The sequence below is a fragment of the Lissotriton helveticus genome, chromosome 6, assembly GCF_964261635.1.
Source record: "Lissotriton helveticus chromosome 6, aLisHel1.1, whole genome shotgun sequence".
Lineage (NCBI taxonomy): Eukaryota > Metazoa > Chordata > Amphibia > Caudata > Salamandridae > Lissotriton > Lissotriton helveticus.
The window spans coordinates 950,504,470-950,531,038 of record NC_136067.1 but is presented as its reverse complement, the minus strand read 5'-3'; the positions used below and the strand labels follow the sequence as shown (position 1 = coordinate 950,531,038).

The 26,569-nt window shown below is 48.3% G+C and overlaps 1 protein-coding gene across 4 annotated transcripts in view; it reads left to right on the top strand.

Annotated features, from left to right (window-relative positions):
- LGALS8 (galectin 8) overlaps positions 1 to 26,569 on the top strand; it is a 426,674-nt gene that overhangs the window by 123,534 nt on the left and 276,571 nt on the right. For 3 of the 4 annotated variants that reach the window (XM_078648605.1, XM_078648607.1, XM_078648604.1), the window contains exon 2: positions 23,781 to 23,837. In XM_078648605.1, coding sequence (XP_078504731.1) covers positions 23,799 to 23,837 — 39 coding nt within the window. In that variant the 5' untranslated portion in view covers positions 23,781 to 23,798. Of the gene's footprint in view, positions 1 to 23,780; positions 23,838 to 25,097; positions 25,149 to 26,569 lie in introns of those variants that run through there. The other variant, XM_078648606.1, reaches the window with a different exon arrangement.

Sequence of the window (26,569 nt, the reverse complement as noted above, 5' to 3'; positions counted from 1 at the left end):
ACATTCTTTAGATTTGTACCTACTCTTGTCCATCACGTTTATAGCGTGAGTCTGCTGCCTAGGTAACAAGCATTGGCATAGCCAATAGGTCTCGCCTTTGGGACCTAATAAGAGTTTAGCCATGCAACAGTTGATATTGTTGCACCAAGGATATTGTGCTGGATAACTAAACACTTATAAGGTCCCAATGGCGAGACCTATTGGATGTGCCAATGCTTGTTTATTTTGTGGATCTGCGAATCCGCAGCAAAATAAAAATAAAAAGATGTGAGTTTTCCCGCGCATTGTTTTTTAAAAAGCCCCTGGGTGGGTCAAATCCCGAGGGCATGAAGGAGGTGGTCTCATGGGGCCCCCCACTTGGGCTTAAGCCAAGCCCCAGGGACTGCCACCTTGCTGGGCAGTGAAAACCCAAAATGCGTGGGGGCACTATGGCAGCCCCGGTGACCGCCACCTCCCCGGGGCAAGGATATGCAAAGTGATATGGTGACCTGCTCGGCCCCCTGCAGCCCCGGGGACTGCCCCTCCCCGGAGCTAAATCTGACAAATGTGGGGGGCCATGCTCCCCCCGCAGTCCCAGGGACTTCCACCTCACCAGAGCTTAATTACATTGGAGGGGGCCTGTGCGGCTCCCCTCATGGAGCCCTACATGGCCCTGCAGACCCCCCCCCCCCAGGGTTAGCTCCAGTAACGTCCCGAGGTGTGCACCCCGGGACATTACAGTTTGCTATGGCCTCTGGACTAAAGTGGACTTCATCCCCCAATTACAGTGCGCCAGGAGGCGCTTTTGCTGAGTGGTGGAGAAAGGGGCATGGCCTCTGACCACCTCTCAGCAATCCTGCTGTGTGGGTCTTACTGGAGGTAACAAGAGGGCTAGTTCTCCCCCAAGGACCCTCAGGAGAAAAGACGACTTCATCCTCCAACTAGTGGTGCGCCAAGAGGCATATTTGCAGAGTGCTGGAGAAAGGGGGTATGGCACCTCCCACTGTGTGGGGCTTACTGGAAGTAACAGGAGGAGTAGTAGACCCTCAATAGCCAAGGAGACTTCACCCCCCCACTAGTAGTGCGCCAGAAGGTGCGTTTGCTGAGTAGTAGAGAAAGGGTGCATGGCCTCCTACCAGGTCTCCGCAATCCTGCTGTGTGGGACTTACTGGAAGTAACAGGAGGCGTAGTTGGCCCCCAAGGACATCCTGGAGGGTCAATTACCCCTCCTGTTACCTCCAGTAAGTCCTACAAGGCGGGATTGCTAAGATGTCTGCAGAGACCACACCCCCTTTCTTCACCACTTTGCAAACGCACCTCTGTCGCACTACTGATTGGGAGATGAAGTCCACTTTACTCCTGATGTTCCTTGGGGGCCAAGAAGCCCTCCTGCTACTTTCTGTAAGTTTATCAAGTTTCAAGTTTATTTATTTTTATTTGCTTTGGTACTCAACTGAGGACCACAAATGTTTTAAGCATACAATTCAGTTTTTACACCATTTAAAATTTCTCATGTTAATACATAGTTAAAAATGGTTTTAAAAATTTGTAAAATTTATGACAGACAAATTCATTTGGGGGAAACTTGCATAAAATGATCAGTTCCTTTGCTGAGTTAATTCTACATTTGACGTATATAGATTGCAAAAACGTTTTCCTTGCCATTACCACTTTTGGATTTGGGCATACAAACATTAAATGCTCTAAATCCTGCTCCCCGCCATTACACAAGTTACATATCGAGCTTTCCTTTAAGTGCCATTTAGATGTTACGGTTTTGACTGGTAATATGCCAAACCGGAGCAGAACAATCGCTCTCCTGACACCATGATTTAGGTTAAAAGCGATATACTGCTGAGGTTTCTGAAATGTTATTAATTCAATAAAATTCTTATATACATTTAGTTTTGAGCAATGCGAGGAGTCTAGTTCAAAGCTAAATCTTGAAGTGTAATGTTTTAAAAAGAGCTTCAACTGGGCTGGTGTCCAAGCTAGCAGCAAATTGATGTTGGTCTCTGCTAGCTTAAAAGCTATTGACATGTTCTTAAAAAATACGTGTTTAGACGAGTCTCGGTCAAAGGTCTCAGTTTTGAGCAGGGATCTGAGAGTTCCTTCCTCCGCATGTAGGAGATTGAACGCCCACCTGATGATATTAGCGATTCCTCGAGAATAAGAGCTGGTTAGTGAAAACTCGAGGCGGAGAGCTTGTACTGGGACAGCCTGAGACACCTTCATTAATCTCCGTAGTATTTTCCCTTCTTTTAGGTCTAGGAAGCTCCATTGATTTATAGTAATATATTCCAGGGCATATGATAGTACTGGTGGTATATTGACACTGTACACCTTAAACAGGGAAGAGAAGTGCCTGTGTCCCGAGGCTGCGTATAGCCTTAAAAGAGCTCCCGCATGTACATTAGATTTCCTGATCAAGTTCACATTCTGTGGCCGATTTTGTAGAGTGTTGGAGAAAATTCTGCCTAGATAGGTATATTCCTTTACCTCTTCCACCTTTTCTCCCCCGAGGGTCCAGCAATATTTCGGGCTCTTTTTCCTTCCCGAAACGAGACTATTTTTGTTTTAGTGATGTTAGGGATTAAGTGGTTTTCCTCCGTGTATTTATGCAGTGCCTGGAGATTGTTTTGTAGACCAAATGGGGTTAGGTCTAATATGATAATATCATCTGCATATAACAGTGTATGTATATTATGGGAGGCTATCTTTGGTGGAAAATTACGTACTTGCTGGAAACATTGAGGCATGTCACTAAGATAGAGTGAAAACAATAAGGGGGCGAGAAGACATCCTTGTTTGAGGCCATTAGGGGTCGGGATAGGGCTAGTTAGGCCCTTTTTCCTCCCCATTTGAACCTGGCACCAGGTGTCTGTGTGCAGAGAGATTAATATTCATAATAGCTGATCAGGGATACCCATTTTACTAAGTTTTTTCCAAAGTATTCTTCTGTCCACTCTATCAAACGCGGTCGAAAAATCGATAAAAGCTGCATAGACAATCTGAGATTTAATTGACACATATTTGTCTAGGATGGTTTGCAGCACCGCGATATTGTCCGTGACTGAATGCTTTGGCCTAAAGCCTGCCTGGTATAGAGGAATCAGTCCAGATGAAAAGGCCCAGTTTTTAAGTCGGTCCAGGACCTCTGCCGTAAAGATCTTTCCTGTGGCATCCAGAAGAGCTATTTGTCTATAGTTACCAGGTTGGAGTCTTGATCCCTTTTTGTGTATAGGAATAATGATGCTCCCCTTCCAAGACTTCGGGATTTCCCCAGTGCTAAAGATGTACTTAAAAAGGGGGGAAAGCATCCTGCTCCATCCTTTGGGGTCGGACTGGAGGACCTTGATTGGAATTTGATCAGGGCCTGTAGCTCCTGTTGATCTTGCCTTTCTTATATGCATCTCAATAGAAGAGGGGGTAGACCTTCTGTACGTCCTACACAGCGGGATTCCTGAGAGCTGATCGGAGGCTAATTTAATTTAATTTAATTTAATTTAATTTAATTTAATTTAAAAAGTATTTGTTAAGCGCAACGTTCACCATGCGGTTTCTTGGCGCTATGGAGGCAAACTTTAGCAGTGACACAAACAAGACTAGAGAATAACAGGGAGGGGAAGGAATTATATTGGGAAAGCTTGGCTAAGCCCACTTTCTCCACCAGTCTGCAAACACGACCAATAATTTAAAAAAAATAGAAATTCACTGAAAACAACAAAGGTTACAAGGATGTTATAGTTGGGAATTAGCATTTAAAAAACCTAAGAAATTCACTGAAAAAAACAAAGGTTACAGTGATGTTATAGTTAGGAAATCGAATGTTAAAAAACCTAGAAATTCACTGAAAAAAACAAAGGTTGCAGAGATGTTATTGTTAGGCTCAGGTGTCACTCGTACAAAGCCAAAGAAATACAGCCATTCTAGTTAGTGAGCTGACTGTATCTCGCTCCCCCACAATGCACTGCTTATGACCTCACATATTACATCACTCATTTTATTTAAGAGGTTTTATATAGCGCTGGCTGGACCCAGGAGTATCAGAGCGCTTTACAAGGTGTTTCCATACAGGTACAGTGTGTATAAGCACAGACAACGGAATAATAAAAGAACAAGTCCACATAGGATACATGACATCTAGATAAAAAAGTAAAAACAATTACTAGATACTATGAGTCATACAAAATAGCGGTCACAGTTTGGCGGGAAGCCTCACTTAGGTATACAAAAACATGCAAGAGAACTGACTGTCATGAGGAGGGGAGGTAAGGTGATCAGATAGAAGGAAAGGGAGTTGGCCAGGCGGGTGGTCACAAGTCATATGCAGAGCAGATAGGTGGGGTGATGCAGAGGGGCGAGGCTACCAGGGAGGGATTAGAAACCCCAGTATTTATTAAGGAGAAGAAGTTTGAGTTCTTTTTTGAAGCTGGGGTAGGACTGGTTACAGCGGAGGTCTTTAGGGAGGGCATTCCAAATAAGTGGGGCATTGCCTGAAAATGAGCGTGACTGAGTGGAATTCTTTTTCTGAATGGGGGGAATAAGTAGGAGGGTGTTGGAGCTTCTCAGTGATCGCGTGCAGCCTGCTTTGGTCAGTTTATTGGAGAGGTATGCCGGTGTGTTTTGGTGGAGGATTTTGTGCGTAATGCAGGCGGTTTTATATGTGGATCTACCTTCAATGGGGAGCCATTTAAGGGATTTAAGGGCGGGAGAGATGTGGTCAAATCGTTTGCAGTCAGTGATAAGCCTAGCCGCGAGGTTGAGCACAGATTTAAGAGGTGCCAGGTGGGTTTTGGGAATTCCGGTGAGGATGGCATTGCCGTAATCAATGCGCGATAGAGCAAGCAATTGGACTGCCAGTTTAAAGTCATCAATTGGGATGAAGGGCTTAATTTTCTTAAGGTTACGGAGGGTAAGGAGGGCTCCTTTGGCAGAGTTGTTGATGTGAACGTTGAGAGTTAGTCGGTTGTCAAGGGAGATGCCCAAGGATTTGACTGAGGTGGCTAGGGACAGGGAGCAGTTGAGGGCGTTAAGGTCTGTGATCCACTTTTGAATGGGGAGCTGGTTGTTTTTTGGGGAGAAAAGAATAATTTCAGTTTTTTTTGGGTTAAGTTTGAGATGGTTCGAGTGGAGCCAGGCTTGAATTTTGATGAGGGTGTTGTTGAGGTGGAGGATGTCAGCATGGGTTTTTATCTTATGGTAGAGTTGTGTATCGTCAGCGTAGAGGTGATAGTTAATCCCTGCTTGTTTGAGAATGAGGGTGAGAGGTTCCATGAAGAGGTTAAAGAGAGAGGGAGATAGTATGGATCCTTGTGGAACTCCTAGAGAGATGGGGGAGGGGTTCGAAAGGCAATTGTGGATTTTAATTTGCTGAGCGCGGTGCTGCAGGTATGAGACAAACCAATTATGAGTCATGCCATTAAGGCCGAATCGTTCTTTAAGGACTTTGAGAAGAACAGGGTGGTTAACGGTATCGAACGCTGCGGAGAGATCAAGGAGGATCAGTAGGCTAGATTCGCCATTGTCAAGGGAGTGGTGAATGTCATCTATAATGTTAAGCATGGCGGTTTCGGTGCTGCAGCCTTTCCTGAAGCCAGATTGAAGAGGGTCAAGTAAGTTAAAAAGTTCAATGTGTCTGTCAAGCTGAAGAAGGACACATTTTTCAAGGGCTTTCGAGAGGAGGGGCAAGTTGGAGATAGGACGGAGGTTGTTGAGGTCATTAGGGTCAGCCGTAGGGTTTTTAAGAATGGGGGTGATTTGTCCCAGTTGAAGGGAGGTGGGGACACAGCCGGTGGCTAGGGAGGTGTTAATGATCGAGGTCCAGGCAGGTGTGATGATATGTTTGAGGTTTTGGACAAGTTTAGAAGGGAGGGGGTCTTTAGTGTGGGAGGAGGGTTTAAGTTTTGCAATGATGTCAAAGACATCTCTTTCAGTGACTGGCTGGAAATTATGCCAAGCGGCGTTATTTTTAGGGTGAGTGTTGGGGGGATTAGAATCTTGGAGGGTGGAGGGAAAGGGGGGGGGAGTGAGATCAGTATTATGGAGGGTCGTGGAGGGGGCGGGGGGGAGTGGGCAGGAAGCAGGTGCGGTAGGGGGGATGTGTAGTATGGAGGTAGGGGTCAGAGTCGGCAGGAAGGATTGCTCTATTTTTGTAATTTTTTCAGAGAAAAAGAGGGCTATTTATTCGCATCTGGACGTCGAGGCCATAAGTACAGGCGGAGCGGCTGAGGTTTGATTGCGAACAATGTTGAACAGTTCTCTGGGTCTGTTTTTGGCTTGGTCAAGTTGTGTTCTGAAAAAGGATGCTTTTTGTTTAAGGATGTGTTTTTTGTAAGAGGATCTTGCAAGTCTGAGGCGAGCTAGGTGCAAGGGGGAAGGGTGCAGTCTCCATGTTCTTTCCGTCTGTCTCAGTGAGCGTCTTTCATTGTTAAGCTCCGTATTAAACCATGATTTGGAAGGGACGGTTCTTTGGTTTTTGAGCTTAAGCGGGGCCAGGAGGTCTAGGGTTTCAATAACTGCTTTGTTGTAGTGTTCAGTAAGTTCATTTGCGTTAAGTGAGGGCGGAATGGCGAGAAGTTGGGCATGGAGTTTGGATTCCAGTACATCCGGGGGGATATTATTCAAATTTCTGGTCAGTTTCGAGGGTTTAGTGGTTTTCGTGGGCGGGGGAGTGGCAGAGACCGCTATAGAGAACAGTATGAGATGGTGGTCGGACCAGTCGATGGGAACAATGTTGGATAGGAGGGCTAGATCTTTGCTAGTAATTATTGCATCTAGGATAGCTCCTTTGGAATGGGTCGGGGAGTGACAGAGTTGCTCTAGGTCATTGATCTCGAGAAGGTTGGAAAGGAGGGTGATAAAGGGATCGCTGCGCTCATTCCAGTGGAGGTTAAAGTCTCCCAGGAAAATGTTGAGGGAATTCGAAAGTGAGGATTGTGTAAGAATGTTGGATAGTTCATCAACGAAGGGATGAGTATTGCCGGGAGGGTTATATATGTTGTGAAGGCGAATGGGTTGGGAGCCGTGAATTTTGAGTTCAGCTTCAAGGTATTCAAGGGTGGAGTAATTAGTATTATTGACAAGGGAAATTTGTAGTTCCTCTTTGAAGATGATGGCAACACCACCGCCAATTCGGATGGGCCGGTCTTTCCTGAGAATAGAATAGCCCGGAGGAGCTAGGAGGTCCAGGATGCTTGTCGAGTGGTCTTTGAGCCAGGTTTCCGTTAGGAACGCAATGTCGATGGATTCACTAAGGATAGTTTCTGATATTTCAGTGGCATGTCGCACAGCGGACTGACAATTAACAAGCATGCAGTGAAGAGGTTTTGGGGGAGTTTTAGGTAGTGGAAGGGAGTGGATGGCTGTGAGTTGGGGAGGAGGCCTAGGTGAGCAAGGTGAGCGGGGAGTTCGGCTAGTCCCCAGTATGACAGGGATGCTGGAGGCCGGGGGAGGCTGGAAATTAGTGGGTGAGCAGTGAGGGTAGGATTTGCAGAGGTCGAGCATCTCCATGGGGGAGAGGGGGCAGGAGGTGCGGAGAGGTCTGTGTGTGCGGCAGTGTAGAGGAGTCGTGCAAAACTGTTTGGGGGTAGCGGGATTCATATGTCTAGTACGAGCGCAGTTTAACCGAAGTGGGAGGGCTCTGTTTTTGAGGGAATAGAAATCAGATCTAAGATGAGCGAGATCTCTGGTGAGAGTGGCAAGAGCGTGTTCAATGTTGCAAAGAGAGTTAGATATAAGACTAAGGTGGGATATTGGAGAAGGGGGAGGGAGCGGAACGGGATGAGCGATGTTCTTCATTGGGGGTGGTTTGTTGTTGGGAGGGTGGGTGGGGTTCCTAGAAAGGGAGATGGGAGGACTGTGGTAGTAGGGCAAGAGGAGGGGCATGGAGGGGGAAGATGGGTATGTGGTCATCGAGAGTGAAGAAGGAGGAAATGGAGGGGCAGGAGTGTTCGGAGGAACCGTGAGGGACTGGTCGGGAGGGGGGGAGCCATGATAATCAAAGGGAGAGAGGATGGGACTAGGGGGGGGGGTGAAGGGGCGGTTCTGGATTAGAGTGAGAGACGGTTCGGGTTGATGGGTGCATTGAGTTTCGGGGGGACAGAGTATGGGTTTAGGTGAGGAGGAATAGGGTGGAGTAAGAGTGGGAGGGGAAGGGGAAGGGCAGGGAGAGTCAGAAAGGGGGTGGGGGATAGCACTTGTGGTGTGGGAAATGAGGGGAGAGTGAGGGCAGGTCGTATGAGTGGGCGATTGGGAGCTTTGGGGAGTAGGGAGGATCAGGGGAAGAGGAGGGTCCATCGAAGAAGGCCGGGCCAGGGGGGTATGCGGGGGGGGGGTCAACAATTGTGTGGCATTGTTGGACGTGTACATGGTCAGCAGTTGTAGGGCATTGTTGATCGTGGACATATCTGCAGAGGGGAGTAAAGGATAAGGGAGAGGGGTTAAAGTGGAGGGCAAGGGGAGAGAGGGGGGAATGTTGTTGGGGGAATTATGAAGTTGGATGGTCAGCAATTGTAAGGCATTGTTGACTGTGGGCACGTCAGCAGAGGGGAGTATAGGATGAGAGAGAGGGGTAATCGAGGAGGGCAAAGGATGTGTGGGGGGAAGGTCATTAGCGGCATTGTGAAGCTGGATGGTCGGCAATTGTAAGGTATTGCTGGACATGGGCGTATCAGCGGAGGGGAGTATAGGATGAGGGAGAGGGGTTAAGGGGGAGGGCAAAGGATGAGAGGGGGGTAGGTTATTAGCAGAGTTTTGAAGTTGGATGGTCAGTGATCTGAAGTGTAATTCAAAGGAGTTAAGGTGGGGAACGGCCGCTTGGATGAGGATGTTACCGGTTTTAAAAATGGAGATATTGATTTCCCCAGGAAAGGTAGAAGAGGGAGAAGTGGATAGTTTATGGCCATGGGGGATTTTGAGGGACTTCGTGACTGGGAGATATTGTAGGAAAACGCTTTTCCATTTAGAGGGGCGTTTGGAATAGAAGATGTAGTTGGTAGTAATAGGGGCGGTCAGGCTGTAATAGTTGTCCACAATGAGAGTTTCAGGGTTAAGGACGAGAAGGTTGTGTTTGAATTTTTTTCTTGCGTATTTCGAGAGGTTGTGGGGGTAGAGAATGGACCAGGAGTTTGGGCCATGTTGGGATAGCTGAAGAGGAGGCATAGTAGGGGATAGTGGTAGGTTATGAACATAGGTGCATGTAATAGGACATCGGGTGAAAGAGGCCTATCGGGCAGGGGCGGTGGGTGACATTTGAAAGTGGTGGGGCGCATTGATTTTCATACAGCACCGTAGCGAGTGAGCGTAGCGAGCGAGCCCGAACCCCATAAGGGGGGTTTGGGGGGATAACCCCCCCCCAAGAAAATTTTGAAAAAAAAGAAGAAAAAACGTGCATTTTCAAGCAAATTTGAGAAAGCAGGAAGGTTAATAAAGCAATTGTGAAAGTGCAGTTATTACATTAATAGATGGCATAACATAGGCTTTACATGAGCACTAGTTTCGTAACATCAAAGTGAACCCCTAAGTCCAAGCATTTATTTAACATTGCTCAGCAGTCTGTCACCAGAGTCAAAGGAAGCAAATATTTTATGTATGCTGCTGGAAAAACCTCCAAAACCTGCCAACTTCCTCTTAAGTGATGTCTGACTCCTGAATGGCAAAGACACCCACTTGCATTAAATATGTGTATCTCGGTGGCAAGAACCGGCTACATGGTGCACACAAAGATCACGCTAAAAGTTATGGGCACACCGAGTCCACCTCGAAAATAAATACCAGCTTGAAATACCATGTTTTAACAGTGTGGCTCACGCTCGCACCATGCACAGCTTGAGGCAATTAAATAAAGGCATGTCAGTCGCAATGATTTAGATTATCAGCTTTCACAAAGTGCTAAAACAAATGCCGTCCTGAACCATTTGTTGTCATTCATTCCAAATTTATTCCAACAATCAATGTCATACATAACAGCGCCATGAGATCCAACAGGGTGATATGTCTGCGCCCAATAAAAACCATTAATAATAATAATAATAATACAGGGCTCTCTCAGTCTTCCTAGTTCCACGCTGTTAACTAAATGATCGCAGGGAGTAACCTGGGCCTTGTGTTGGAGTCAATTTATGACTGAGTCAAAACTGCAAGAGTGTCAGGCAGATGGGGCTTAGAGCTGCCAAAGGGCCACCCTGGGGAACCTATGTGGCCAAATGGAAGGCCCATGGGACAAAAACAAGCCAAACACTAAAAGCACCTCCTAGGGGAACAAAAGACAGCCTTTTCAACCGTAAACACAGTACATTATGCACAATAATTACCTTGCATGGTATAAGACACATTTTTGGATTCAGCATTTAATCAAAAGCGCGTGTCAGACCCACCAATTAATTGGATATATTGTCTCCCAAGAATCCATCTCCTGGATGACTTTGCACTCTGCTATAGCCAGGGCCACTGGAATTATTACTAGATGCAAATTACAAAACTAGTCTGAAGCAGGCAAGGGTACGGGACAGGAGAGGGGTGTTTGGAAGGGTACATGGGGTGTTTTAATACAAATATATAAAAATAGAAAACAGAATCTACACTCACATGCATACACGCATTCACACACACAGCCAGAGGTATAATGTAGATTAAAGGGAAATTCAAACTTGTTCCCATAACCCTGTCCTCTATGGAGAGTAAACAATCTGCGCAGATAATTGATGCAAGCTGCGGCTGCTGTTTACTTTCCAGCTGAAAGTCAGTAGCAACCAACACACACAAATAAACCGATCAACGGCTGAAAGATTCATCAATAGCCCGCAGACGTCCAAACACAAATGCAAATCCATTCTGCAGATGGGAATTGTTCAGAATGCGTCTGTCTGGTTGCATGAGTGAGCATGATGTAGTGCACTCCTCAGCATGAAGTGAATCGTGATGTGAGGCAATGAAAAACACCAGTATGTGAAACTGCAGAAGTAGTTGCAGGAAAAAAGGACAAATCATTTTCAATACCATCACAGATCGTGCGTGCATATTTACCCAATACTCTTGGGTGCTCGCTGCGAGGTGCTGTCATTCTTTGCATTAACACTCGGAAATATAAGCAACGATATTTCCCTTGAAAAAACATGCAGAACACCGAGGACTCCTGAACGCAAACCATGTCAATTTGAATTGGACATTCGTTCCCAAGTCTGACCTGCGTGACAATGCAGTTGGATGCATGGTTTCGCAAATGACATTGAACCAATTATTTTGATGCATTCCTTACAGTTTTCAAACTGCCTTTTATCGATATGTAAATATAACATAAGCCAACAGGTGACTTGGCATAATGTGCAGACCACTAACAGTGGGGGCAAGCTGCGCGCCACCAGCAACAGTCAAAACCACCACTGCTGTAAGATGTAGCTAGAAACAGGACCAGCACACGTTATTCTCACGATCCAAGCTGCAGAAAGTGACCTAATGACTTCCAGCCACCTCAAATGCACAACTCCTTATTTTAGCGTCTCCTGCCTAAAATTGCCTTTGCTTCAATAGGTCAGTGTGGAAAATGCATCCCTCTTTTTCCCAAACACTCCCACTTTACAGCTTCAAAATGTTGCCATGTACGCAGCCCAGTGTGCCCTTGGTTACTCCTCAGTGCCAATGCTACCCCTGGTTCCTGGCAAAATGAAAGCAGCAGAACAGGCATTGGCAAAGCCAATATGTCTCACCTATGCAAGATCTAACCTCATTTTTTATTTAGGCTGGTTGCATAGCTGCTGTGCAACATGGCTTGAGGTCAAGAAAAAACAAGCATTTGTAATGCAATAGGTCTTGCATTGGCGAGAGTTTAAGCTGTAGGCATTGTAAATGACAATGCTTTTTATTTATCTGTTTTGATAATTGACACATAAATAAAAGCCATTGTCATTTACAATGCCAATAGCTCAAATTTTTGCAAATGTGAGACATATTTAATTTCAAAGAAGCGGCTGCCGTTGTGCCGGGCTGCTTGGAAAGTGAAAGCGCGCATGGCGCTCTGAATGTTGCAGGAGGCTAGGTCGTGCCTGCAGTAGGAGAAACTCATTAAAGAAAATAGTCCTTACAGACTAAATAAGACGTACTGTGTAAAAGAAGTAAAAGGGTCACTCCTCATGGGAGGTTAAAAATGAAGACAAGGCGGTACTGGAGGGACTAACAAGCCTATTAACGAATCTGAAGCCAGCATTTACAAAGGACAATGACAAGCCAATGAAAAATATGGGCAGAGAGTGGGCAGAGCTTCAACGCCATACTTGAATAGAGGCTTGACCTAAAAAGATGCTATGACTAGGCCAGAGTTGGAGTCATTGTGTTTTTTTCAACTGAAAGAATGTTGCACAGCAGCACGGGAAAGTGGAAGCCAATCAATGGTGAGTAATTTGTTAACAAAATATTTCGGCAACAGTGCATGCCTTGTCTCAGGCGAAACCGAAGTAAACAGGACTTCAAGTACCCCGCATGCTCTTCTATGGTTTCCATTCCTTCCTCAAGCAAAGAGTAGGCTTTTGCTGGCTGATGGCAGAGAGCAGAATCAATCCTTCCAAGTCATTAGGGGTCAAAGGGTGGCAGGTCACTTCCACTACCCCTTGTGAGCCACGGAATGCACATTCCAAGTCCTTATGATGGGTAAAGGATCCATAAAACATTCACTTAAGTGTCTTGTACAGTGTGCAAACGTGGCATCTATCTCTGAATGCTCTGGACAAGACACTAAACCATTGACAAATCCATTGCCCTCTTCTACTCCTTTCGAGAATAAAAAAGTCATTTTCCTCTCTAAATGTATACATTAAACAATGGATTAAAAAAAGTAAAAACATCCCCGCTTTTCCTTGTTGACTATATGCCGTCGGCTACTAAATCCTTAGCTCCTCTCAAAAAGAATACTTCAGTGTCCACTCTGCCCTGTACAGGTCTCCTGCATCAACCGTCCCATAATCTACCCTGTGAACAAATCCCTCCCATAGCACCAACACCTCTCAATAAAACTCTCCCAGAACGCAAATTCTGTCAACCCAGTACTTCCACAGCACGCTTCAAACACATCCCTAGCCAATCCTTCCCCCCGCCCCCAACACATTTCTTATAGCTCCACTGCCCAAACCCCATCCAAATCCCCTCTATATACATCCCGCCAAGCCCTACACAGCCCTCCTAGAGACCTATCCCACCAACACATACCTCCAATCACTCCCTCCGCCAATCCCCTTCCACAGCGGTCTTTAAATAAAGCCCTGCTGCATCCCCCACAATACAAGGCTGCATTCCCTTGGTCCTACACTCCCTCAAATAGGACCCTGTATTACTAAAAGGAATAATAATTAAGTCTAGCAGAGGCACAAGTTTGTGGAAAATCAGGGAGGTTGTTTTTTGGAATTCATGCACATTGGAGAGCAAGGTTTTGTCATGTCGATTGTGCAAGGGCAAATAAAAAAAAATGCAACGTTAACTCGCTGATTATTTTGCTGATCATATATTTTTGTGTGGCCCCAGTCTCTGGTGTAATTTTCCATTTCACGTGTTGCGTGTTTCTATCCTGATACCTGAACACAGAAGGTCCCAGTCTGGCACACTCATCATCCTACACCTCAAAATATGACCCGCTCGGACTTCAATCTCCCTTGTGTACTCTCCTAATGCAGAGAAGAGGAACAGGGGCTGCAGTTTTGTGAAGGGGGTGGGGGTTTATATGCTGACAATGCAAGTGGGCGTGCCAACCGACTCCCACTCCCCCTCGCTCTTTCAGGATTATAATAACCATCAACTTTGTTTGTTTCCTTGGTGTGAACAATGACCCCCCTCAACTTCGTTATATTAGTGCTGTTATACATTTAGTCTAATCAATCTACACCTCGTGGTAACGTAACGGAAGGGTATCTTGGAGCTGAAATAACAGATGATTAAAGTTACCCAATTCAATGGTACTCATTTTGCGGACCTCTGGAGGATGAAAGGCTGACTGGAGACCCAGGATTGGAACCTGTGACCATGAGGTCAAACACAGACCATTTGAGTACGTGCATTAACCCACTGAGCCTCCACATAATAAAGCACATAGTGCAAACTTCCATCTTTTTGCAACATTATGGATCTGAGGTTAAAACTGCTGACATATTTCTTCACACACCATGAACTGTGCCAGGGCCGGACTGGGAACTGAAAGCAGCCCTGGCAAATTTTGGCAGACCAGCCCCCATAAGGAGCATAACGAGCAAGAGCACCGAGCAAGCAGACCACTGCTAAGGGAGTTGGGAAAAATTTGGAAAACGAAAGGCCAAAACAATGCATTTTTCAATTGACAAAGCCAATAGCTTGTTGTAGGCGTAATGTAACTTGTTGCACTATATATCTGGATACAATGACAGAACCAGCAAAATACCAGTTGGGCAGCACACTATGCTAAGCACAGATGTTTAGCTTTCATGTTTTTAAAGCACACAATTAATTACATCAGCCACACTGCTTTGAGAGACCCGTTTTTCATCCCACTTAAAGTCCTGCCTGACAAGCCTCATCAGATGACGTTTTGCTTGTCCCTGAACCAGAGACTGAAAAGCGCAAGGTCATGGTCACTAATCACTTGCTGATTCGTAAGGTGATGTGCAGCCAGCTCACGAGTAAGATAGATCCAATTCAAACTGAAGAGGCCAGCAGGCCTGAAGTACAAGGCGTCTGTTACAAAGGATTGGATGGTTTATTGGTCCTCATTCAGTATCTCTTTTTACCTGTGTGGCTTTTGGGGGATGTCATGTGGTAGCTGTCACAACACTTATTTGAACGAGCTCCTAAAACCATTCCTTCATATCCTTTGCACATTTCCCACCACAAATCCCCCCCTTACTACCCCTAGCATCTCTCATCTAGTTTCATATTTCTTCTCTATTAATCTTTACGTTAAATAGGATTTATATTTCTCACTGCCCTCTCTCTTAAATCACATAATTATTTATTGAGCGCCCATTGGCAACAACAATACGAGTTACTTTCAAAATAATTGTGTGAAAATCAGACGGTGAGACCTACATCACAGTAGGAGAACTTTTCCAAGTGCTAGTTTAAGGAGCACCGTGAATATTCCTGCGTCAATGGTCCCGGTAGTGTACATACTGCGCTGTTGAACCAATGGTCGGATGGATGCATAACAGTGCACGATATAGTGCAATTGCAATCCGATTCAAAACCGCTGCCGACAATCGGCAAGCCCAGGCAAGAATGTTTGTTGCCCCCAGAAAATAAACTCCTTTTGTCCTATGAATGAAAACTCAAGATGTTTCGAAGTCAGAGATTAATTTCCCAAAAGAAATTGTTGCAAGGTTGAAAAGGGCACTTGCCTATCAGCACTGCAGTCACAAATGCTGCTGTCACAAGTGTCTTGTTTTAATACTTTGCTCACTAGAGAAGGACTCTGATGCGCTGAAATTCTAATGTGAACAATTGTAGGCGCAGAAAACAGGAAACTGCTGTTTTCCATTTCGATGCTCGCCCTAACGGGTTGTCACACCATGCATCAGGCTAAACATGCATGATATCATTATGGCCTCAAAAGCAGCGAGGAGAACATGCCCGGCTTGAAAAGGTGACGCAGTCATTGTGGCACATGACTAAAGCAGGACGAGGGGCTGGTCAGAACACGTTTGTCCAGTTTCCCTCTGACTCTGTTTTCTTCATTGCCAGGATAGAGCCCCTCTCCCTGGTCTAGGCGGCCGGAGACTCCTGTGGCGCCCACGGACATGGATGGCATTTGGTATCTGCCCTGCAAGGACCCCTCCTGAGCCCTGAACATTCAAAGGGAGGCGGCGCCTGCACTCAGGGCCTGGGGTGTCGATGAAGGGGCCCTAAAAGGTGAATACATGCATCATGCCAACTTAGCCCAGAAGGCATCAGCTGCACTAGCATGGATGGGCTTCAGAGCGCACATGTCTGTTGCACTTACTTCCCTGGCATAAGCTGCGCCCCCAACAAGCAAGAATCAGGACTGTGCAAACGTTAAAACTTCATGCAAATGTGGTGCTCCGGAGGCTATGTCATATTTATACCCTGCATTATATCCACGTGCTTGCAGTCTACCATGACGGTTTTGACTCTGGATTCTGGAACACTGTCACAGACATGATTCTGATCGCCGAGACTTTCTTACCGGCCTGTGGTGTGAACGGGCCACGGGGGTTTGTCCTGAAACCCAGGCTGAGGCTGGCAGATGAATTATTTAATTTACACTGTACACAACATGGAAAGAGACAAAATGTAAACTTTCCTTACCTGTACTAGTGTGACGCCGGTGACGGTGAGGCGGGGGGAGTCACACACGGTCTGCTGCTGCCTGCGCACGCCAGGCTAACGTCACAGGGGCGGGAGTCAAAGTCAGACAGTGATTGGCCTGCACTGGACCAGCCAATCCTGGCGGCTAGGAGGGCACCAGACTGCTCGCCCTTTCTCCCTTTGAAACCCCGGGGGCTGCGGCCCGCCCCCTGGTACTCTCTGTAGGGGAACTTCAGCAGGGGCTGCATCTGCGCATGCTTGCGCTAGGTGCTAGACTGAAATTTACATGCGCAGTACTGCTGCAGCTGAGTGGACTGTCACTCAAGCTGCAGCAGGCCCAGCCCCCCCCAACCCCTCCCCCTGCGCACTCCGGAAAAGTCAGGTGCCGTGCCTCCTGTAACGCTCGCGATCAATTTTTATTTTACAAAAAATAATTATTATAATAATAATATAATATAATATAATTTATAATAATTATAATTATAAAAATAATTTTAGTGGGGCTTAGTGGGGCGTGGGGCTACGCCCCTACGCCCCAATGGACGCACCGCGCCTGCTATCGGGGTCATGAAAAGGAAATAACAAAGCTGGTCATATAAATAAACAAATTGAGGGGCGAAATTCAGGATAAGGCCACTAGGTGGCGATCAAGGCAAGCAGGTCTGAAAGGAATAAGACTAAGACTATAGCTGGTCATATAAAATAAGCATTGAAGGGCGAGGTTCAGGATAGGACCTAGTATGACTTAATAAAATAAGCAATTCAGGGGCGAAGTTCAGGAAAGGACCACTAGGTGGCGCTCACGGCTAGCAGGTCTGAAAGGAATAGGACTATAGCTGGTCATGTAAGATAAGCATTAAGGGGCGAAGTTCAGGATAGGACCACTAGGTGGCGCTCAAGGCTAGCAGGTCTAGATAGGTCAGTATAGGGTCATTGTGGTTCAGGAGAAAAAAGATAAGTGGTCAGGACGTTTGTTGTTGTTTGCTAAGCGTCCATCTTAAGGGGTCAGGAAGTAAAGATCATGAATTCCACGCCATTTTGTCTCTCATGAGGGATGTGGTATAGAAATGTCCCAATCAGTTAATATCGTTACTCAGCGCTACCAGATCATGTCGGTCCAACTGGGATCCCAAAGTTAGATTCCCACATCGGTAAAGACAGGGCAAATAGACCAGTGAGGGGGTCGAGCGCTGTCCCCCAGCCAACGGTAGTTCCGCAATAATCCACTCTGTGCCCTAGCCAGGAAGACCCGTGGGCAGCGCGGCTGGTACCGGGCCGAATGTCTGGGCAGGGGCGTCGCTCCTCACCAGGATGCAGGGCAGCCAAAGCATGAAGACCGGAGCGCGTCGCTCCTCTGCAGCCGGCGCGGAGGCATCAGGGGCACCACTCGAAGTGCACAGCATACAGGGCAACCATCCGCCACAGACCCCCAAGAAGAAGTCCAGACCCTCATCAAAACGGGGGCCGTGGCACATGCAGCCGTCCACACAGGCAGGGTCCCCAGCCGGGCTCCCCACGCTCAAGTCCGGAGGGAAGCACCCGGGACCAGTCAGCCGGCAAGAGCAGGGCGGAGGGGACTTGAGAAGTCCGGAGTTCACTCCTCGCCTCGAGGAGACCCACAGCCGGTCAGTGCAGCGGCCGGATCTCTGCAGGGGCACCGCGAGGAATCATATCAGGCAGCCAAAAGGCCGAAGGCGGGCTCAACACAAGGCCGATCTCCGCCAGAGGGCCTGGGCTCCACCAGGATCATGGGCTGCGCAGCAAATCAGCACAAACAGGCCCCAACTCCTAAAGCCGGGGTCAGCACAAGAAAGAGGATTTCAGCAAACAGGGACCCGGGCAATAACTTACTGGGCGCTGTGCAGTCCTGAAGCAGTGCGCGAGCTGAACGGTCCGCTCCAGCATGCAGTCCAGAAACCCTGATACACTGATTGGCTCAAGTCGGGATATTTGAAGACTGAGCCATAGAATCCAGCCAGGCCGCCGGGGCTCCGAGACGGTCGCAGGACCCTGGGAGAACAAAGTCCCAGAAGTCAATGTCTCATCTGGCCAAAGGCTCAAGCAGCGGGCGCAAACAGCACCACGGCCCTGCCTACATCAAGGGTCTGAGCATTCGAGGAGCTGCCACCGATCCCACGAGGGAAAGTCGACGCTGTCCCCGAGCCAGGACCCAGGGCGTGGAGTGGATCGGGCACAACGACCACGGGGCCCCGGAGAACCAGTTCCATCAATCAGCCCCAGCAGATTCAGGCAGCAAGAGCCAACAGCACGCCAGACAGTTCAGTCTCGAGATCACAGGAGGCGATGTCGGTCCGGTCCGAGAGCCAGGACAAAGGCCAGGATGCGAGGAAGTCCGAGCCAGTCATCGACGAGTCCTGTGGTAAGTTGATGCAATAATTTTACCATAACTTAACTTGGTCAGTGACATTGCTGATGGCATCACTGATTACATCTTAAATGACATCACTGATGACATAATCCTGAGAATGTCTGACGCATTCACTCACATCCATTTATAACCTTTCATACACCCACTCCAACTACCACACTACCATTCTCAAACCCATTTACACACATACCAGTAATCACACAGCCACTCACTGATTCATAGATCTACAAACACATCCATTCACTCACCCACCTATACATCCACTCATACACCCACTCACTAATACAGCCACTGACATATCCACTCATACATCCATACAGCCACTCACACACTGAGTCAGTCACCCATAGACCTACCCATTCACCCAAACAGTCAATCACACAACCCCTACTCACCCATATAGTTACAGACACACTCACTCACTCCTACAGATACTAACAGGTACTCACTCACCTATACAGTAACTGACACAATCACACACTCACCCGTACAGCCACTCTCACATTCTCTCACTCACTCATACAGTCCCTCCATAATGCCCCATCACTCACCTATATTTCCTTTCACATACCAATTTACTCACCCATATATCACTGACAAATGCACTCCCTCACAGCCATACACACACTCACTCACAAACCCATACAGCCACTGACTCACTCACTTACTCGTCACCCACCCACCCACACACCTAGACACCCATAGAGGTACTCAGACAACCAAACACTTACCCATACAGAAACTCATGCACCCTTTCACACACCCATATAGCCACTTAGACACCAACTGACAGACAGATACAGATATTCACACAATCAGTCACTCACCCATACATTCACTGAGACACCTAATCACTCACTTATACAGTTAGTCACGCACCAACGGAATCATCCAATCAGGCACTCGTACACCCACTGATTCACTAATACACCTTGCTATAGAACTTCACACTCAAACTTTTTAAAAACAGTCACCAGATGATGTCATTTAATATGTCATGAGTGATGTCACTGACCATTTCATGAGCGATGTAATATGTGAGGTCATAAGTAGTTCATCGCGGGGCGCGAGTTATAGTTAGCTCACTAACTATAACAGCTAAATGTCTCTGATTTTGTATGAGTGACACCTTAGCTTAACTATAATGTCCCTGTAACCTTTGTTTTTTCAGTGAATCTACACACAATCAATCAATCAATCAATCATATCATTTGTATAGCGCACTACTCACCCGGGAGGGTCTCAAGGCGCTTAGGGGAAGGGGTATGCTACTGCTCGAACAGCCAGGTCTTGAGTTGTCTCCTGAAGGCGAGATGGTCCTGGGTCAGCCGAAGGTGGATGGGGAGGGAGTTCCATGTCTTGGCAGCCAGGTAAGAGAAGGATCTTCCTCCGGCGGTGGCTCTTCGGATGCGTGGTACGGCGGCGAGGGCGAGGCTGGTGGACCGTACCTGGCGGGTGGGCGTGTAGAAGGTCATGCGGTCGTTGAGGTACTTGGGGCCCAGGTCGTGGAGAGACTTGTGTGCGTGGGTGAGGAGCCGGAACGTGATCCTCTTGTTGACTGGGAGCCAGTGCAGGTTCCTCAGGTGGCTGGAGATGTGGCTGCGTCGGGGGACATCCAGGATGAGTCGGGCGGAGGCGTTCTGGATGCGCTGGAGTCTTTTCTGTAGCTTGGCTGTGGTTCCGGCGTAGAGGGCGTTTCCGTAGTCCAGTCGGCTGGTGACGAGTGCCTGGGTGACTGTCTTCCTGGTCTCGGTCTGGATCCAGCGGAAGATCTTGCGAAGCATACGCAGGGTGTTGAAGCACGATGAGGAGACGGCGTTGACTTGTCTGGTCATCGGGAGGGAGGAGTCCAGGATGAAGCCCAGGTTGCGTGCGTGGTCGGTTGGCTTGGGTGCGGTGCCGAGGCTGGGGGCCACCAGGAGTCGTCCCAGGCGGAGGGCGAGGATCCCAGGATGAGGACTTCCGTCTTGTCCGAGTTCAGTTTCAGGCGGCTGTCCTTCATCCACTCGGCGACGTCTTTCATCCCTTCGTGTAGGCAGGTTCTGGCGGTGTCGGGGTCTCTGGTGAGGGAGAGGATCAGCTGGGTGTCGTCGGCGTAAGAGATGATGTTGAGGTTGTGCTGGCGTGCAATGGCTGCAAGAGGTCTCATGTAGACGTTGAAGAGGGTGGGGCTGAGTGAAGCTCCTTGCGGAACGCCGCAGATGACTTCGGTGGCCTCGGAGCGAAATGGGGGGAGGCGGACTCTTTGTGTTCTTCCGGTGAGGAACGAGGTGATCCACTCCAGTGCCTTCTCTTGGATACCGATGTTGCTGAGGCGCTGGACTAGGGTGCGGTGGCAGACAGTGTCGAACGCAGCGGAGAGGTCCAGGAGGATGAGGTCCACTGTTTCTCCCTTGTCGACCAGGGTCCGGATGTCGTCGGTGGCTGCGATGAGGGCGGTCTCGGTGCTGTGGTTGGCTCTGAAGCCGGGTCGAGGGATCCGTTCGTCTCGAGGAAGGCGGCCAGCTGTCTGTTGACGATCTTCTCAATGACTTTAGCAGGAAAAGGGAGGAGCGAGATGGGGCGGAAGTTTTTGAGGTCGGTGGGGTCCGCTGTTGGTTTCTTCAGGAGGGCGCTGAGCTCGGCGTGCTTCCTGCTCTCCGGGAAGGTGGCGGTGTTGAAGGAGGTGTTGATGATGTTCCGGAGTTGGGGTGCGATGGTGGAGTCGGCCTTGTTGAAGACGTGGTGTGGGCAGGGGTCGGTCGGTGATCCGGAGTGGATGGTGTTCATCGTGCGGGCTGTGTCCTCGGTGGTCACCGTGGTCCAGGTGCGGAGGGTGGTGGTGGTGGGGGGCGTTGGTTCGACGGTGGGGTGCATGGATGGTGCGCTGAAGCTGTTGTGGATGTCCGCGATCTTGCGGTAGAAGAACGAGGCGAGGGAGTCGCAGAGGTCTTGTGACGGGGTGATGTCGTTGGTGACGGTGCTGGGGTTGGAGAACTCCTTGACGATGCTGAAGAGTTCATTGCTGTCGTGGGTGTTGTTGTCCAGTCGTTCCTTCAGTGATTTCTTCTTGGTGGTGCGGATAAGCTGGTGGTGCTTGCGGGTGGCGTGTTTGAGGGCGGTCATGTTGTCGGTGGTCCGGTCGAGGAGCCAGGCTTTCTCGAGGGTGCAACAGGTCTTCTTGGAGTCCTTGAGTTCGTCGGTGAACCAGGATGCCTTCTTGCTTCTGGGTCTGCTGGGCGGGTTCTTAAGTGGCGCGAGGTCCTCGGCGCAGGCGGTCAGCCACTGTGTGAAGTTCCGGGCTGCTTCGTTGGGGTCCGTTGCGCTGGCGGGTGGGTTCTGGCCGAGAGAGGTGGTGAGCTGCTCGGTGGTGATCTTACTTCAGCTTCTGTGGGAAATCTGAAGCGGTGGTGGTGGGTCGTGGTTCTTCTGAAGCTGAAGTGGACGCAGCTGTGGTCGGTCCAGTGGAGTCCGGTGGAGTGGCTGAAGGTGATGTGCTTGCTGGATGAGAAGACGGGATCAAGCGTGTGGCCGGCGTAGTGGTTGGGGGTGTAGACCAGTTGCTTGAGTCCGAGGTTGGCGAGGTTGTCCAGCAGGGCGGCGGTGTTGCGGTCCTTGTTGTTCTCCAGGTGGAAGTTGAGGTCCCCTAGGAGGATGTAGTTGGTGGAGGGGAGGGCGTGCGGGCTGATGAAGTCCGTGATGTCTTCGCTGAATTGAGTGCGTGGTCCCGGGGGTCTGTAGACGAGGGTGCCTCTGAGGGTCGTCTTTGGGTCGGTGTGAATCTGGAAGTGGAGATGTTCGGCTGCGGCGAAGGTGTCGTTGGAGTCGGTCGTGATGCGGATGGTGTTTCTGTGGACGATGGCGACGCCTCCTCCGGTCTGGTTGACGCGGTCCCTCCTGATGATCTTGTACCCGTCCGGGATGGCGATGGCGATGTCGGGTGCAGAGGAGGCGTTCATCCAGGTTTCCGTGAGGAAGGCGACGTCCGGTGATGTTGCGTCGAGGAGGTTCCAGAGTTCCACGGCGTGTCTGTGGACGGAGCGGGTGTTGAGCAGGATGCACTTGAGGTGGTTGCTGCTGGTGCTTGGCTTGGTGGGTGCGGTGCAGGTTCGGAGGCAGGTGAACTTGCAGGTGAAGGGTCCGTGGGTGCGTCTCGGGGTGGCTCGGCAGCAGGCGGGGTTCCGGCCGGCATTGAGTGCGTTGAGAGTGGCGGCGGCGTAGGTCAGTCGGGTAGTCTTGCATCGGCGGCGGGAGCCAGGGGTCCTGGCGCTGGCCGCGGGCCAGGCGCGGACGTCCGCAGACGGGCTTGCCTTTGGTGCGCCTTCGGCGCACAATCGGCGCGCCCGCTGCGCGTCAATGCTGCGCGTTCGTGGGAGCGACATAAGAAGGAGCCGGGAGGGAGGAGCGGCTGGGTGGCGGGAGCGGGGCGGTGAATGGGCAGGGGGGGTCGGGGCCGCAGGGAGGCTGCGGCGGGAAGGAGGGCAGAGGGCAGCTCAGCGGCGGCTGGGTCGCCCTGTGGGAAAAACGCAAGGGGAAGAAAAACGAGTGAAATAAAGATTAAGGCACAAGAATTGAAGGCAGCAGAGGGCACTAAGATGGCAGATGTAAGAGAAGAAGGGGGCAAGATGCTAGAGAAAAACGAGTAAAAACGGGTCAAAAACGAGTGAAAAATAAGACTAAGGCGGCAAAGAGCGAGGCAGCAGAGGGCACCAAGGGCACCAGAGGGCTGATGGAGGCAGTAGCAGGGGTGTGTGGGGGCGACCTCGCCTGGTTACAGGCTCAGCGGTCGCCCCCACACAACTCTCTCTCCCTCTCCCTCTCCCTCTCCCCCTCCCCCTCCCCCTCCCCCTCCCCCTCCCCCTCTCCCTCTCCCTCTCCCTCTCCCTCTCCCTCTCCCCCTCCCTCTCTCTCTCCCTCTACCCCCTCTCCCCCTCTCTCCCTCTCTCCCTCTCTCCCTCTCTCTCAAATCAAAAGGTCTTGGCTAACATCAAAAATGGTACTCTACCATTGCCACGTTTTTGTACTGCCATTGCTGTTTTGAAAATGTAGCTGTAAAGTTGATTGAGCAAGGCGATATATCCATGTTGTGACAGTGTTAGCATTTTGACAGGATTTCAGTTTTCATAAAACCGTTTATTTTGGCCTTATTTCATTACAGCTTCATAATTAGAGAAAAATGATGGAGGATGGACTTCAGAGAACCTTCCAGGATCCGGTAAGTCATCTTTTGCAACACTTCATCATTCAGCACCAGCCACTATTTCTACCAGCCTCCAGCACTGTTGAAATCTGTTCACACATAATTGTACTTAGAGCTAGTCATAAAGTTCACTATGAAACCACTTATTGACTGCTGGTTGTGCCATAGCACATTCACAATCAAAAATGAATTGGTGAATATTCCCTTTTAAATCTGGCTAGAGTTACTGTTAGCTGCTGCAAGCTATACCGACAGAAGGGTAAAAGGTGAACCCTCTCAGTCGTTAGTATTGTATGGAATGGTACTCCATTGTCATAGAGCGTTTATAAGCTAGTTAAAACGTCTTGGTGCTGAACTAAATACAGCGAAAGGGGGGAAAAGAAAACAATGCACACTTATTCGGATGAGGACAAGATTCTTAGCTTCTTAATAAATAAGAGTGGATGCTCACTCCACGTATCACTAATGGCGAGCGATTTCTGAGGCATATCATCTGGTGTGCTTGTCCTTGGCATGTATTATTAGTAGTATGTTAGTTGAGGAGAGTACAAAATTGATCTGTCAGGAATGCCTTGAATCTTTTGTGCTCGCTAGGAGCCAATCTATCAATATATATTGCCAAAGGCAGCGCATCCAACAGGGAAATATGCTGCCTATGTCCTGTGCGTGCGGCCATTTGTGCAGTAGCTGTCCACAAACTAGGTATTGGAGCAGGCCAGAAAGAAGGGAGCCTTGTGGATTTCTCAACTCCACAGTTTATACCCATATGGGAATGTTGCAAAAGGAGCATGTCATGGTGAACAGTGTCATATGTTGCTGACATGCGCTGCTAACCAGCACTTGTTACATACAGCCTATCCAATTATTAGACTTCATTGTGGAATTGGTCGAGTGGGTCATCACTGCCTTCTCGAAGTTACTTACTATACGAAGTATTATGAATGCGTGTCAGTGTTTGGCATACCACATAAGAATCCCGTTTAGGATATTTCCATAGTGGGTGACATTGAAGAACCCTGGATGCCCCCAATTGCGAGGGGGCGGCCTGTCGTATTTTCTCTACCAAGAAATAAGAGTTAAACAAGTTATTGGCTTTTCATGCGAGCTTTTTAAAGTCAAAAGAATAATTCAACCTAAATTGAGTAGATTGCAGGTTTGTTATAAACCGTTCATAATAATGAATGAAGTTGTTGTAATTGCAGTTTTGTCAGCACACATAATGAGCAGTAAGTCCGAAATGGTTCTGCCAACAGGCGCTCATCTGAGCCTGGCTGCAGTGGAAGTGAGAGATCTGATCTGCAGGGCCCCATTTGAACTCGAAGTGTGGTAGGTAAAAATAATTTTGTGTGGAGCACTAACCCACAGCGAAAGGTTGACCGTGTTCGTTTGTAAGTAGTTACATATTCACGGCGTGTTTCCACAGTTTTTTTCTTTTTTGGCCTCTGAAGTTTGACATCTGCTGTAGTCTGTAAAGTAGGTCTCGGCTGGTATCGGATTAGGTATTTCACTGCATGCCTAGTACAGTTTCTCTTATCAGGGGCACAGCCTGATATTGTGTTAGGTCATAGTGTGTGTACACTCTGGGGGAGACCCCTTCTTCTCTTCTTCTTTTATAGGAATCAGGATGTATCTATAGGGGAAGGGAATCTGGGTTGCTCTGGGATCAAAGGTGGGGTTTCTCAGGATAGAAGAGCTCCTATCCACCAAGAAAGGCATTTACCATCTTGGATTTTTCTGTAAATGGTCTGCAAGATATCCACTTTCATAAGACAAGCCTCACAGAGCTGGAATTTGATCACACTCAGCTAAGGGTTACTTTAGGAGGTTCCTACAATGCTATGCTAGCAAGTACACTTTAATAAGTGGCCGAGGGTCCTAATCTCCAACTGAATATCTGTCTTTATTGACCTTTATTAGGACTGTGAACAACAAATCTGCACATACAAATGAATCGTGGAGTTTGGGATTAATGTGTGATGCCTACAGCATTCTTTAGAACTGTCCCCCCTACCTAAATTTGCCTAAAGCTCATGTAAGAGAGGAAGTTAGATGCCACAATAGGAATATATAGTTAAAGTATGTGGGGTTAGTCAAGATATTACATAGCTTGCGGTAGCCACTATGCAGGTACCCTGAAGTGGGCTGGGCTCATTAGAACCACTTCAACAATGCCGGTTGAAACAATAACTTGGTAAACTGACTATAAATCATGTTTCCGAATAAGTGGAAATCTTGGACTCTTGCAGACATAAAGCTCCTTACCTGGCTGTACTCTTATGTTCCATACGTTTCCATGCAACACCTTCTATTGTAACTAGTTTATCGTTCTCAAAGTGTTTCCCCCCAAAAACACCCTTTTCTACAAGGATTCTCGTACTCCCTCCCAGCACACAATGCACTGATTTTGTAAGGATTTTGTCATTCAACACAGACGTTTGTTTTTGTAGGACCTTAGGGAATGTAGAAAAAGTAATTAAATGTAGATGATTTTTCTGCAATGAAGGGTCTGTGAGTGGTAGTTCTGCATGGCATGAGCATTAATATTACAGTACCAAATAGGTATATCACTTTTGAGTCACTATCATGACCCTTTTGTATTTTGTCTCTCCTCACCATCTTAAAAGTTCAGTTTAGGGATTGCGCGGTTCAGTAACTTCTCTCCTACATCTTTCTAGTCTGCATCAGTTTGCTAATGCAACACAACTTTGCCAGGTAATGGGTGTTTGTTGAGTCCTTGCTTTTAAATT